This window comes from Antechinus flavipes, chromosome 1, assembly GCF_016432865.1.
Source record: "Antechinus flavipes isolate AdamAnt ecotype Samford, QLD, Australia chromosome 1, AdamAnt_v2, whole genome shotgun sequence".
Lineage (NCBI taxonomy): Eukaryota > Metazoa > Chordata > Mammalia > Dasyuromorphia > Dasyuridae > Antechinus > Antechinus flavipes.
Genome location: NC_067398.1, coordinates 261,412,879 through 261,428,613, shown reverse-complemented (window position 1 = coordinate 261,428,613; position 15,735 = coordinate 261,412,879). Strand labels below are relative to the sequence as shown.

Genomic DNA, 15,735 nt, shown 5'->3' with positions numbered 1-15,735 from the left:
AGCATCCATCCTGTAGCAAACACTGTTTCTTTTTTCTCCACCAGAGTTCTTTTTAGGAAAGATAAGTCTAATTAAAAAAACCCAATTAAAAAAAAGTAGAGGCAGAACTTATTTTTTTTCCTCAATAGTATTTTTTAAAGTACATTTAAAGGTAGTTTTCAACATTTATTTTTGAAAGACTTTGTGTTCCAAATTTTCTCCCTTCTCTTACTTCCTCTTTTCCCACGACAGCAAGCAATTTGATATAGGTTAAATATATGCAATACTTTAAAACATATTTCCATATTTGTCATGTTGACAAGAAAAATCAGTCAATAAGAGGAAAAAAACTACAAGAAAGAAAAGAAAAAGAATGAAAATACTATGTTTCAATCACATTCATTCTCTATAGTTCTCTCTCTGGATGTAGATGGCATTTTCCATTCTCAAGTCTATTACAATAAGACAGAATTTAATTTTTCATTTTATTAAGGCTCAAAAAAAATCCTACATTATTAAACCTGAATGGATGTTAGCGGTTATCTAATTCAGCCCCTTCCTTTTTCAGATGAGGAAACTGAGGACCCCATTTTTGGTTTAGTTATCAAAAATATGCTAATCTTTGTTCACTTATAATTTGAAGGATGTTTATAAATGCAGAAGAAACCATCTTTAAAGTAGCAAGGGACAGTCTTGTCTTAATTTCACCCTTGCCAATATTTAACCTTTATTTTTTTCCTTTGCAAAGAATAAGCAATAAACTATGAACACTTTGAAAAATCAGAGTAGTATACTTATCAAATCAACAAGATTTTGGGTACTTACTGAATTTTAATCATTGCCATAGCATCTTTGACATCCCATTATAATGTAGCTTTTTAAACTACAAGATTAAAGTAATCTTTATAATGTTATTTTATAAACATTGAAGGACATTTCATTTCTGAAGCTCCATAAATTAATGTAGTCTTAATTTGTTACTATTATTCTTTTATTTATTTAATTTTAATTTATTTAATTGTATTTAAAATGGGGCAGTCCTGCTTATATTGCCATTTCTAATAGTTCCTTAATAGCAGTGCCTAGACTCAGCATCACTTGTCCTGAAACAATTTGTTGCATTCTGAACTAACTGAGTGAAGAACTCCAAAGAATAGTTATCAGTGAAGCAGAAAATCTCTAGTGGGATGTCCCCCATTCTGTCCTTGGTTCTGTGTTATTATGTTTGTCTGTGACTTGGACTAAAGTATAGCTGGCATACTTATTAAATTTGCAGAATCCTAAAGATGTAGCTAATTCATTGTTCCATAGAGTCAGAATTCTAAAAGCTTTCAATTGATCAGAACATGGGGCAAAGTCTAACTAGGTGAAAATTAATACATTTAGTAAATGTAAAGCTTTATGCATGGTTTGAAAATTTAATTTTACAAGTATAAGGTGAAAGATTATCTTTAAAAGATTTGTAATTTTAGTGGATTGTAAATAAACATGAACCAAAAGTATGGCAGCCCAAAATGTAACGCTGCATTTAGAGAGGTATTGTGTCCAGAATTGTCCCTGGTCAGAATATTGTGTTCTGTTCTGAAGAGCCCATTTTAAGAAGGACATTGATAACCTAAGAGTTTTCAGGACAATGAAATGGTTAAAGAATTGACATATGAGAATCAGATAAAGGAATTAGGAATTTTAGTTTGGAGAAAAGACTACTTAAAAGTAGATCATAGATTTAGAGTTAAAAGGAACATTAGTGATTATCTAGTCCAACTTCTTATTTTATAGATAAGAAAACTGAGATCCAAATTGGTTGAATGATGTGCCCAGAATCAGGGCAAAACCCAGGTAAGGTTTTAACTCAGATTTTCTGACTAATCCAGTGTTTTTTCTACTGTCTCACATGGGATCATTATGAGAGCTGATTTCAAATATTTGAAGGGCTATTGTAGAAGGGAAATTTGAATTGTTTTGTTCTAAGAGCCCTAATAGCTAGAAGTTGCATTCAATGTAAGGAAAATCTGTCTGAAAATTAGAGCTATATAAAAACAAAATGGGCTGCTTTGAAATAAAAGGTTCTTTCACTAGATGTCTTCAAGAAAGACTGAATGACTGTTTATCAGCAGAAATATAGAGGGAATTGTTGTTCATGTACTAGTAGAACTAGATGTCCTTGGATACCCTTTCCAATTCTGAGATTTCATGATTTTGGAGCATGACTATATTTATAACTAGTAACTAGGTTCTATTAACACAAGTACTTTGATCAGTTGCCATAATTAAAATTTAGGAAGAAAATACATAAACATACATTTTCAAGTAATTAACAAATAATTTTGTTTTGGTTTGTTTTTTCAGTGTAGAAACTGCTAAAGCCATCAGGCCTATAGATCATAAATCTATTCATCAGATCTGTTCAGGACAAGTGGTGCTGAGTCTAGGCACTGCTGTTAAGGAACTATTAGAAAATAGCGTGGATGCTGGAGCTACTAGTATTGGTGAGTATACAAGAGCTTTAAATTATAGGAATAAGTTAGTTTCATGATATTTTTATTATAGGTAAATATATCTATTTACTGGTCTCCAAAAGAGACACTTAAGCACATATTAATAACTTTTTAATTCAAATTTTAATTAATTGAGTAAGTATGTTTTTTGAATTCTTACAATGTCTATAACAATCTTCTAAGGCTAACATTATTCATCCCAATGAAATAGAACCAGATACTTGCTGAGATCTAAAAATATGGGCTAATAAATAGAGACATAAATGACTTTAAGGGAGGGGAGTAAAAATATTATTTTCAATAGCAGCTGCATTGTAGTTAAAAGTAGCAAGTGCTGATTTAGAAAAGCATTAAGAAAATCAGGATAAGCTTTGAAATGTGTTCATTATATGAAAGTTAAATTTTTTTTTTAATCTTCCTAGACTTAAAGCTTAAGGAGTATGGAGCTGATCTCATTGAAGTTTCAGACAACGGTCTTGGAGTAGAAAAAGAAAACTTTGAAGGCTTGAGTAAGTTGAATTTTCTTGCCTGTTTTAAAGCAGTATGACAAAATGAACTAACATTTGTATTCCATTCTCTTAATGAACATATATTTGGGCTTAAAAAATAATTCATGAGCCAATCTGTTAATGCTTTTTATTTCTTATTGAATATATTCCAAACTCCATCCATTTAGAATTAGTGAAATGATTTGAAAACATACCATATACAGATTGGACAAAAGACTTGGGAATATTTAGTCTGAAGAAGAGAGTAAGTATTTAGCAACATATAGAGCTGGAGGTGATCTATTTCAACCCCTCATTTTATATGAAGAAAATAAAGCCCAGAGAGGTTGAATGTCATGCCTCAAACACATAAGTGCTAATAGAAGATATTTAACTTCTTTTTTTAGCTCTGAAACATTATACTTCCAAGATTCAAGATTTTTCTGATTTAACACATGTTGAAACATTTGGCTTTCGAGGAGAGGCTCTGAGCTCACTTTGTGCTTTGAGGTAATAGTACATTTTTAACTTTGGTGCGTGATTCTGCATTTTAAAAAACCAAACCAAAACACTAAATTTGAAAAGAATGATTTCAGTCATTAATGTTTGAATAAGGCTAATGAGACCTGGAATGTCTGGAATAGTTTATTTCAAATTAACAAGTTAGTGGTTAATTTGTAGGTTGGTATTATCATGTTAGCAACGAAGTGTTTAAATATTTTATTCCTTCACATGATAGCTATCATTGGGATAGTCCTATCAGGTTTTCAGTTTTTAGTTTTATTTAACTTCCATTGATAAACTTTGTGAATTGTCATATTTCTAATATGTATAGTAGGTCCTAACGCATAGGTTTGACCATTTTACATTCCTCTATTCAAAAAGCTTCTGTGGCTTCCCATTGCTTCTAGAATGAAATATATTTGTGTACACTTTTCTGTTTGGCATTTAAAGGTTTTCAAAATCTAGCATCATCCTATCTTTCCAGGTTTATTATATTATTCACAGTGTACACAGTGTCTATCCTAGTCATCTGACCTATTTGTTTTTCCTCACACATTGTCATGATGCCTCCTGCCTCTCTTCTTACCTTTGCACAGGCTGTTCTATATTCTTGAATATTCTGTCTTCTATCCTCTACCTCCTAGAATCCCTAGCTTTATTCAAAAATCAATCTCCTATGTATCATCTCCTATGATAGACCTTTCTTAATCCCTTTTCTTCCTCCAAATTACTTATGTTTATTTGGTATTTCTTTTGTTTTATATGTGTATCTGCTGTTCTCTTGAAAGAAGGCAAATTTCGTTCTGCAAATATGTATTGTATCTAGGATATACTGCAACATATTTAACATATATAGGACTGCTTGCCATCTTGGGGGGGGGGGGAGGAGGGAGGGAGGGGAAAAAACGAAACTTAAGTGATTGCAAGGGATAATGTCGTGTAAAAATTATCCTGGAATGGATTCTGTCAATACAAAGTTATTATTAAATAAAATAAAATTTAAAAAAAAAAAAAAAGAAAGAAAGAAGGCAAATTTCTTAAGAAAGGGGACTCTTGTCCCATATATTGTTTTTGTATCTAGAATTGTGCCTGACATAATAGAAATGCTTAATAAATGCTTGTTGATTGATTGAGAATGTAGCAAACAAAGAAGAATATGAAGTCCATAAAGGAGGAGTAAGGTTGCAGTGCTATTGTAAATAAATAAAGATGAAATAGGATATGTTTTAAGATTTAGTTATGCCCATAGTATCCTTTAGGTTAAGATTTCTCTAAATCTTAGGAGAAAATGACCAGAAAAAAGTTTGAGGGTAGAAGGTATTTCTGCATTTTTGCTAGTTTCACAGAATGGGATGTGAGAACCCCATTGATTTGGGCAGATGTTATCAATGCCAGGAAATATTAATCTCTTGTGGTGGTAAAGAAATTGCCTCTCAAAAGGTAATGATTAGCAAGAGCATGAGATAAACAAGAGGAAGTCCTGATGGTTTTAAGAGTAAATATTCCTTCCTATCCCTTTGTTCTAGGTGAGAAACTAATAGCAATATTTAGCTGTAGTTTATTTTAATTAAGATCAGTGTACTCTTTGTTTTTCTGTGTTTTTTATTGTTGTTCTGTTTCACTTATTAAGTGTGGGGTTTGGGCTGTACATTTTAGAAAAATAACCATCATGCTTAATTTGACTTTTGAACATAACATCATGTTATATAAATGTGAATAAAATGTAATAATTGAGATTCCCTCTTTTCCATGAAAAAATGTAAGCTTTAGCATCTCTTATCTTTTACAGAATTATATTACTCTGGTTAAAGGAAACTTGTAATTTATAATCATATGGAAATGTTGAAATCTCAAGTTGTTTTAAAATTTTTAAATTCTTGGTTAAAAAAAGATTTTTTAATTCTTTAAAAAATTAACTAATCTGATGAACTGATTTTAGTCAGAAATACCTGTCATGTATTGGGTTTTGGATTTAGAAAGGTAGAATAGGAAGGATACTGAGCTTATGAACTTTGTGTCTTTTTAGTTCTTTACAGTTCTATGATAATTGGAAATTTTTCATGTTTTCATGATGGCAAAGAAGGTAAAGCTTTTTTTCCCTCACTAATTGACCACAGACCTATTTTTCCCTTTATCTCTTCCATTTAAAAAAAATAAGTACCATACCTGAATATTTATAGTATGAGGTGTATGATATAACATTTGTATCTGAGATGTTATATCTGACACAAAGTAGATCATCATTTTTTGTTAAGAGAATTTATAAACACTAGTTACCAGAAAATAATTGGGAAGTGGGGAAGGCCAGATATGAAAGTAACTGTATGATAATCTATTGTCTCAGAAGGCAAATAATGTATGTTCTAGGAAGAACAGCTTTGAATCGTGTTTTCTCTTTTATAGTGATGTAATGATTTCAACTTGTCATAAATCAGCCACAATTGGAACAAGATTGGTTTTTGATCATAATGGGAAAATTGTTCAAAAGGCCCCTTATCCCCGACCACAAGGGACAACTGTCAGTGTACAGCAGTTGTTTTCTACCCTGCCTGTGAGACATAAAGAATTTCAACGAAATATTAAAAAGGTATAGTGAATTAAAGAACCTGATTTTTAAAAGATTTTTATCATTATATTAAGCTTATATGTATATAAGAAGTTACATTTTCAATACTTCAATAGATATATAATTTTATTCATATAAGTATGTTTGCCTTTCCAGACATTAGAAGGCAACTTGAGTTTCTGTGATCTAAATAAAATCATTATACAATGGTTAACTTTATGGAAATAAGCCTTTCCAAACCATAGACTGAGGAGTCAGTCTATTGCTGGACCCATACTCAGATCCTATCCAGTTCAATAGGATGATGCATAAGAACTTGTGCTCCTCTGTTTTAGCTTTTGAAAAATTTTAATCCTAATAAGGCATCTTATCTTAGTAGGACTTTCGTAAAGAGAATGCTTTCTGCCTTTGTTTTTATGTTCTACCTGACCAATTAATTTTTTCTGCCTAGGCCATTTTCCCCTCTACCGCTAGCTGAGCCACTTCTTTCCATCTTAGCCAGCAGTCTCCACACAGATCTGAAAATCAATGTGAAGTGCAAATGCCTCTAGGCTAACTCCACAGAAACACCAAGTGGGGAACCTCTCCAGGTGTTAGCCAGTAAGCTGGAACCTTAGCAGGAATTGTAGAGACTTTCATCTCCCAGATGAGTAGAGGCTTGAATCTGGGAAGACAGAGGGAATCCAGGCCCAATTGAGTTGCTGAGGTACAACCCTGGATGAGAAGGAACCAGCATCCAGTGAATGCAAAAACAGCAAGGCAGTGACATTGCTGGCTGTAGGTACTTGCAGGAGGGTGAAGTTCTTGGTTTGGGGTTCCTGATCAGAGAGGAGAGCTGAAGGGAAATTTGAGGTACCATCCTCCTACTTTGCAATTAGAAGTGCTTACACCAATATCTCTTAATTTAAAAAAAATGAACCAGCAAAAAAGGAGAAATCCCCACCATTATGGGGGATGTTTTGGGAACATGACAGACCACAGGGTTGATCTTCAGAGGAGGGCACTTTAATTTAAAAAAAAAAAAAAAAAAGCTGCTATCCCAAAGAGTAATGTGAAATGGTTCTCTTCCTAGAGAGAATTTATAGAAGAACTCAAAAAAGAATTTAAAACTCAAATGAGAGACTTTGAGGAAAAACTAAAAAGGAAAATAAAAACCATCCAACAAAAACAAAAAGAATTATTGAAAAAAAAAAGTTAACCAACTAGAAGAGGTACAGAATCTCAAAGATGAAAGTAATTCTTTGAAAATTAGAATTGGGCAAAGGGAAGCCAGTGAAGCTATGAGAGACTAAGAAATAAAACAGATTATTAAAAAAATGAGAAAATAGGACTGAATGTGAAACATCTTATAAGAAAAACAACATATTTAGAGATCAGATCAAGAAGAAAAAAATATAAGAATAATTGGACTGCTAGAAAGTTCTGACCAAAAAGAGAACATAATAATGCAGGAAATAATCCAAGAAAATTGTCTTCAAGTGATAGAACATGAGGAGAAAGTAGAAATAGAAAAAGTCCACTGATCAGCACCTCAAAGAGATCTTTTGTGGAAAACACATAGTAATATAGCCAAATTTCAAAACCCCCAGATCAAAGAGAAAATTTTGCAAGAAGCAAGAAAACAATTTAAACATGATAGAGCTACAATTAGAATTGTGCAATACTTATCAGCAGCTACAATAAAAACTGCAGACCCTGAAATCATATCTATCAACAAAGAAAAGTGTTAGCTCTGTGACCAAAAATATATCCAGCAAAATTATCTATAATTTTAAATGAGAAAAAATGGACATTTCACGAACTTGCAGATTTTCAGGACTTTCTAGCAACCAAACCTGAACTTAACAGAAAATTTAACATAAGAACCAATATGAAAGATCAATTTTAAGGAATTTAACATGGACAAATTGTTTAAACATAGACAAATTATTTATATTTTTTAGATATGTATATTATATGTTTGAGATTCATATCTTAATATATAGATATAGTTCAACAATAGAATAGCTCAAAAGAAAGATTGCCAGAATTAAGGTAAAAATAGTAATCATGTTTTACAAATGAGATGCAAAGAAAGAATAGACACGAAAGCATTAGAGCGGGAAGGAGGGATTGTAGTTCTGAAAAACCTATTCACATTGGAAATGGGTTCAATGGCCAGCTTACATATATACCATGAAAGGTTTAGCATCCTCTAAAATCTAGAAAGAAATAAGAGAGGAGGGATGGGTACATGGGGAAGTGAAGGTTGAGGGAAGAAGACAAGGAAGAGATTCTTGGGTGGGGGTAGATTAAGTATTAGTAAGGCAAGTTAGGGAGTGGAATTTAATTAAAGAGTCAGCAGGGATAGGAAATATCCCTGATAGAATGCATATGTGTTTATATGTGTGGGGTGTGTGTGTATGTATGTATATGTCTACATATGTATACATAAATATATCTTTTTTTAATTGTGGGTTGGTTGGAGGTAGTGGAAGGGATGAAAGGGGGAAAAATAAATAAGGTGTGCAACAGAGAACCAAAGAACAATTTACAAGGAAATAAAGAAAAAGCAGACAGTCATGAATGTAATTTCTTCATATATGTATATGTGTGTGTATATATATATATATATTTTTTTCTCCTTGATTTGGCAATTTGTTGTTATATATTTTGAATCCACCTTGAAGATCTGCTGGGCACATGACAGTGTTCTCTTTTGTGTTGCTTTATTTTGTTTTGTATTTCTTTTCTGTTTTCTTACTCTATTTTTCAAATAAAGTAAATTGAATAAATTTAAAAAATATTTAGCTTGTTTTTTTCCCCCCTTTTAGTCAGACAATACTGCATTAATATAGTCTAATGTTTTTTCTGAGAAATAATCATCAAAAAGTTGTTGGTCTGATGCATGTGTGTAATGCATCAATTCAGAAATTCCATTATTTTGCTTTTCACTTTATATTACCTTTTGTAATTCTGGAAGTCTGTCTTTTAATAGTTTTATGTTTATTTTAAGAACATTCTCTATTTTTCTGAAACTTTGAAAAATAATTCAGTAAAACCTTCATAGATTTGAGTGAAAATTAAGTGCATGGTCAACATATAGCTAAAAACTTTTTTAAACATATTTTTTTGCAGAATGCTAATTTGTGCCTGAGTTTTACATATTGTACCTTACTTTGAATAAGAGTCATGTATTTATTTAGGAATGTCTCATTAAGAAAATAAACAGGTGTTAATACTAATTAAAGAATTATGGGAGCCAAAAATCTTGAGTGCAATTTTATGCTGTAATTGATTTCTGTGTGTCTTAAATTAGGTTACTCTTTATGCTTAAGATTTTCTAACATCCAGAAGAATTCTTTTTGTTAAAAGTACTTTAATACTTTCAAGTAAGCTATTATAATTGTTGAACAATGGTTATTGTATGCTTTCCCACTTATAAATGATTGAGAAGTTTCTTGCACTTTTTGTTGTTTGTTTTTAACCAGGAATTCACCAAAATGGTACAGGTATTACAAGCATACTGTATCATTTCAACAGGTATCCGAATAAACTGCACCAATCAGGTCGGACAAGGAAAACGTCAAACTATTTTATGCACAAATGGAAACTCCACAGTAAAGGAAAATATTGCAGCAGTGTTTGGACAAAAACAGGTAGTAATTGCCACAAATTGTATTGTAGTTATGGCAGGTTTTTGCCCTTTTGGAATTAATGTTCTGAGAAAAATCCAGTAATTAAATGTTTTTAAACATTTCCCCACTAAGATTAGTTGAAGTAGAATCATTAGTTGCTTGTTGAGAAAACAAAAAGTAATTTTGATTAAAAAGAAAATCATACCTTTTTGCTTCTACTCAGAAAATTGTAAGTAATAGTTTGTCCAATAAATGGAATGGCCTGAATTTTCCAACTTTTCTTAATTTTATTTATTTAATATTTTCCTCCAGTAACATTCAAAACAAAAGAATTCTTTACATTTGTTTTTTAAATTTTTGAGTTCTAGATTCTTTCCCTTATCCTCACCCACAATTAAGAAACTACTTATGAAGTTATGTGAAACATTTCCATAAAAGTCAAGTTATGGGGGGAAAAATAGATCTCCCATCCTAATGGAAATAATAACTCTCAAGAAAAATTAAGTTAAAAACAAAGAAAGAGAGAGAGAGAAGGAGAGAATGCTTCAATCTGCATTTAGACACATTCAGTTTCTTCTCTGGGTATGGATAGGATTTTTCCTCATAAGTCCTTTAGAGTAATCATGTATGATTGTACTACTGAGATTCCTGAGCATAGCAAAGTCATTCATAGCTGGTCATCCTAGAACATTTCTATTACTTTGTATATAGTACATTTCACTTTGCTTGAGTTCATAGAGGACTTTCCAGGTGTTTTTGTCCTGAGAAGAGAGTTGCTATGAATATTTTTTGTGCATATAGGTCATCTTCCTTTTTTTCCCCCCAAATCTCTTTTGGTATTCATGCCAAATAGTGCTGTTATTAAGTCAAAGACATGAATTTATAGCCTTTTGGGCATTGATCATATCTTCTGATCATTTGTCAATTGAAGCATAGCTCTTTTTTTTTTTTTATGAATTTGACTCAGTTCCCTCTGTTTGAGAAATGAGGACTTATCAGAAAAACTTGCTTCAGAATTTTTTTTTACAATTACTATTTAAAAAATTTTTTTATTATTATTATAGATTTTTATTTACAAGATCTATGCATAGGTAATTTTTTCAGCATTGATAGTTGCAAATCCTTTTGTTCCAACTTTTTCCCTCCTTCTCCCTGACCCCTTCCCCATATGGCAGGTTGACCAATACATGTTAAATATGTTAAAGTATAAGTTAAATACAATATATATATATATACACATGTCCAAACAGTTCAATTTGCTATATAAAAAGAGTCGGACTTTGAAATAGTGTACAATTAGCCTGTGAAGGTAATCAAAAATGCAGGGGGTACAATTACTATTGCTAACTATATTTCCCCCCCATATTTTCCAACTTTCCAAATGTACATCAGGAATATGATCAGAATTGCTATTTGTAAGCCAAAGAAATCAGATTGAGTTCTATTGCTTTCCTAGTGCAGTTCAGTTATAAACTTAGAAGGGAAGAATCACGTGGGGGGGGAGGGGGAAGGAGAAGCCATATGCCTTATTTCCAAAAGTAAGGTTTATTGTAACTGTTGTGGCCAATAATAACAAATCCTAATTTCTTTCAGTTACAAACTCTCATTCCCTTTGTGCAACTGCCCCCTAGGGAATCAGTTTGTGAAGAATATGGTATTAACTATAATGATACACTACATGATCTCTTTAGGTAAGTGTTTAAAGCTCTTTGCTTAGGCAATTCATTTAAAATTAATAAGGTTTTTTTTTTTAAGGGCAAAATGATAATTTAGGAATTGCATAAAATTGTTAGTGATACAACTGCTGGAAGAGAATTTAAGGAAAACGATATAAGAAAGTACCAGATGCTTAACTGTGGTTAACAAACAGGAATAAAAAAGCTTTTTGTTCTGTATAATTTGGCACATTTTTAATTTAGATGGATTTATTATATCCTTAGTGGGGTTAGGTAATAAATGATCAAAATAATTTGTGTTGCCATATATAATATTTTATTTATAAAATTATTTTAGCATAGCAGAAGAATATAGGACTGGTTTTATACCATATTTCATTTCTTTTGGCTTGAGTATTTCTGCTGCCTTCAAATCCTGACTTTTTTTTTAATATGCTTTATTGATGCCTTTTTCTACGTCATAGCGATTTCTGTCTAGAAATATATTAACCACTATCTCTCCGCCCTTTGGAATCGCCTTGTTTTGTTATTTTAAACTTAATTTGATTTTTTCCAGTTAGCAACAAACAAAAACAAAAACAAACATTTTCTTTCTCTTCTATCTTTACCTCTCCTGGGAAAAAAACCTAACCTTATAACAAATACATATAGTCAAACAGAACAAATTCCTGCCCTGGACATGTTCAAAAAATTTAACTCTCTCATTCTTTATCTTGAGTCTAATTGCTCTATCAGGAGATGGTAATAGACTTCATGGAATCATGATTGGTTACTGTGTTGATCATAATTCTTAAACCTTTCAAATTTGAACCTTCCTTTGTAACAAGAGAAAACAATTAAGTTAAATTTAACTGATAACTGATACAATTACTTCTTCAGCCTGGATACAACTTTCTCCTTTTGTTATACCTTACCTCTTTGCTAAGGGAAAAGAGAGAAGCAAAATTAAATTAATCTCTTTCTCTCTCTCTCTCTTTTGTTCCTCTCTCCTTTCCTCCCTCCCTTTCTCCTAATATTGTAGTTAAATTTATTTACTGAGATAAAACAAAGGTCTGGTTTTAGAGAGTAGGTTTTGAATGAAATTTTTTGAGCATGTAGGATTATTGGCAATGTAATAGAAGGCAGTGTACCCTGGAGGAGAACAGACGAGGTAAGAAGGAACTGAATAAAAGTTTTGTGAGTAATTATAATATGGGATATGTAAAGGAAGTCTTATGTAATTACTGAATGCACTCTGATTTCTCTTTTTCTAAGAAGTAGGAATAGAGTATACTTAAAATATTTCAATAATATCATCAAATTTGGGGGATTTAGAGAAGGGAGAAGACAGGAGCTTTAAAAAACCCTTTCAAATTATTGTGATATATAATAAAAGTGCTTTGCACATGGTGGATGTTTAAAAATATTTGTTTATTTGAATATATGTTGACAAATTACTTTCTCTGCTCTGTGTACTAATAACTCTTATCATATTAAATGTAAAATAGTATTTCAGGTTTTATTTCCCGTTCTGACCATGGTGTTGGAAGAAGTACAACAGAGAGGCAGTTTTTCTTTATTAATCAGCGGCCTTGTGATCTTGCAAAGGTAAAATTACTAGTAGTGTAATATATATTTATCCTTTCCACATCACAGGAGTCAGGAGGCAGTAAGCCCAGGATCTGGAAAATCTATATAAAATTTTTTGGCCCTCCCTTTGCATCAGAGAAGTCTGAACTATAGTATTAAAAAATAAATTATATAGCTGTTATACAATATTATACATATTTTTTTGCATTTCTGAGTTTCCATTTTTCTGTGTTGTTTGCTGGCCTTCATGTGTCATCTATGGCTTCTGCAAAACTCTCCTAAAATTTCTATTTAATTTCTTATACCAATCTTGTCTTGGCTCTTTCCATCACAAGTCTATTGAAATTGTTGAAGAGTCAAGTCTATCACAGTTGATGATTACATAATCTTCTTCTTGCTGTGTATAGTGTTCTCTTGATTTTATACATAAGAAAACTGATTCCTAGGGAGGTTAAGTGAATTGCCCTGAATCACATGGATGGTATTTAGGTGAGATTTGAATTTAGGTGCTTGGACTCCAGAGTCAGCACTTTTCTTATAGGTACCATAACTCCCATATTGCTTCCGAAGAAAGATTTGTGAGATTGAGCTGAGGGGCAGAGGGGACTTATCATAAAGAGCTATTCTTCAAATTATGACTCTTGACTTTCCACCTTGTGCGTGTACTCTACCTTCTTCCTTGCTTTTCAACTTCTTTTTATACAATTGTTTTCCTCATTAAAATGTAAGCTCGTTGAAGGCAGGGAAGACAGGGTTTGTTTTGTTTTCTTTTGTTCTTTCCCTGCTTGTATTTGTTATCTCAGGACTTAGCACAGTTTCTGGCACATAATAAGTTTTTGTTGTTGTTGTTGTATTAATTTTTAGTTCCAAATTTTCTCCTTTCCTCTTTCCCATTCATTGAGAAGTCAAGAAATACGATAACATTTATACATACGAAGTCAAATGCAAAACATATTTTTGTATTAGCTGTGTTCTAGGGGGAAACAAAGCAAGAAAAATAAAGAAAAAGAGATGCTTCAATATAGTCTGAGTTCTTCAGTTCTCTAATTAGAGGTGGATGGATTTTCCATCATGAATTATGCTGCAATATTGTATTAATTAGAGTTAAAGTATTTTATTTTATTTTATTTGCTGTTACTGTGTACATTGTTCTCCTGGTTTTTCTCCATTTTGAATCACTACAAATAAGTCTTCCTAAATTTTTCTAAAATCATCCCCTCTATCCTTTCTTACAGCACAATAGTATTCCAATTTATTCATATGCCATACCTTGTTTAGCCATTTCTCAGCTGATAAGTATTCCTTCAGTTTCCAATTCTTTGCCACCACAAAATATTATGTACAAATTTTTGTATATATGGATTATTTTTCTTTGAATCCCTTGGGGTGTAGACCTAATTAGTTGTATTGCTCGGTTAAAGGGTATGCACAATTTTATATCCTTTGGGCATAATTCTAAATTGTTCTCCAGAATGTTTGAACTAGTAGTATGTTTAGTGTCCCTTTTTTCCCCACATCCCCTCCACCTTTGTCATTTTTTTTTCCTGTCACCTAAGTTAATCTGATAGATTTAAGATGGTACCCAAAGTTGTTTTAATTTGCATTTCTCTAATTATAAATGATTTAGGTCATTTTCCATATGACTATTTCATTCCTTTGATTTTTTCCTCTGAGAACTTCCTGTATTTAAATTTTTAATAAATGTTTGTTGGCCTCTTTGGTTTAGTTTAGTTTTCAGAGATTCCTAACCTTTCTTTCCTCCAGAGATTTTATTTGATTTTTTTATCTCTTCATTTGTCCTTTAAGTTATTCATGTAGTTCTTCTGGGACATCCTTTTTCTTTAAGACTCTGTTTGCATTTGCTATGAAATTACTCTTTCTTTTGGGGGAATTTCTAAATTTGCAATAAATCTCTTTACTGACTAATGTTTTCTTTGATTTACTCATCTTCGGCTTTAGTTTTTTAATTAGGCCTTTGTGCCAGGGCCAGACTCTGTCTTTTGTTGTGTTGTTGAGTTGGGTAGTTGACTCTGCTTGGTCTCTGAGTCTCCTGAGTTCTTGTGTTGACCTACAACTCCTGGGATTAGGCCTTGCTGGATCTTTTCTTTTTGAAATTTTATTTATTTTATTCTGAACTTAAGACATAAAACAAGCATTGCTAGAACATAGTAGAATAGAAAAAAAAGATGATTGACAATGAAACTCCAAATTTATTATATTTAACTTGCTATTCCTCTTAAATATATAATAAAGTTATCCATTTTTTTTCTTTTTCTCTTTTCTTCCCTCTCCCCATAGTTCTAGGGATGACTACCATTACACACAAATAAGTGTGTGTGTGTGTGTGTGTGTGTGTGTGTGTACTCATACACATATGTAAAACTATTCTATATTCCTATTTATCATTTCTTTCTTTAGATGCAGATAGCATCTTTCTTCATATGTCCTTTTTAGTTAATTTGAGTATTTATGATACTCCAAATTATTTAGTTACTCAAAGTTGTTTTTTAAAAAGTATTGCAATAGCAAAACAGTGTTGTTCTCTTTGTTCTGCTCATTTTGTACTTCATTATTTTGTGCTAGTCTGTCCCTGTTTTTCTCAGATATTGAGCTCATCATTTATTATAGCACATCATGATCCATCATGGTTTTCTAGTTCTTTGCCACCATAAAAATCACTGGATTTTTGATGTTGAGGATGCTGAATCTTCAGGGTCCTTTGTGACATTTTGGAACAGAGTGTTATTTTACATCTTTATTTGCTTTGAAAGGCTAGCATTCACTGGATAACAGATTCCTCTTTTCTCTTGCCTGGGTGCTTTTGCCTTTTTTACAGTT

General features: G+C 31.9%; 1 protein-coding gene across 1 annotated transcript in view; it reads left to right on the top strand.

Moving 5' to 3' along the window:
- Positions 1 to 15,735, top strand: part of PMS2 (PMS1 homolog 2, mismatch repair system component) — a 38,829-nt gene that overhangs the window by 1,423 nt on the left and 21,671 nt on the right. Inside the window, exons 2-8 of the mRNA XM_052000850.1 lie at positions 2,329 to 2,468; positions 2,900 to 2,986; positions 3,373 to 3,475; positions 5,873 to 6,056; positions 9,506 to 9,673; positions 11,246 to 11,343; positions 12,816 to 12,915. Of these exons, the coding sequence (XP_051856810.1) occupies positions 2,329 to 2,468; positions 2,900 to 2,986; positions 3,373 to 3,475; positions 5,873 to 6,056; positions 9,506 to 9,673; positions 11,246 to 11,343; positions 12,816 to 12,915 (880 nt within the window). The remainder of the gene's footprint in view (positions 1 to 2,328; positions 2,469 to 2,899; positions 2,987 to 3,372; positions 3,476 to 5,872; positions 6,057 to 9,505; positions 9,674 to 11,245; positions 11,344 to 12,815; positions 12,916 to 15,735) is intronic.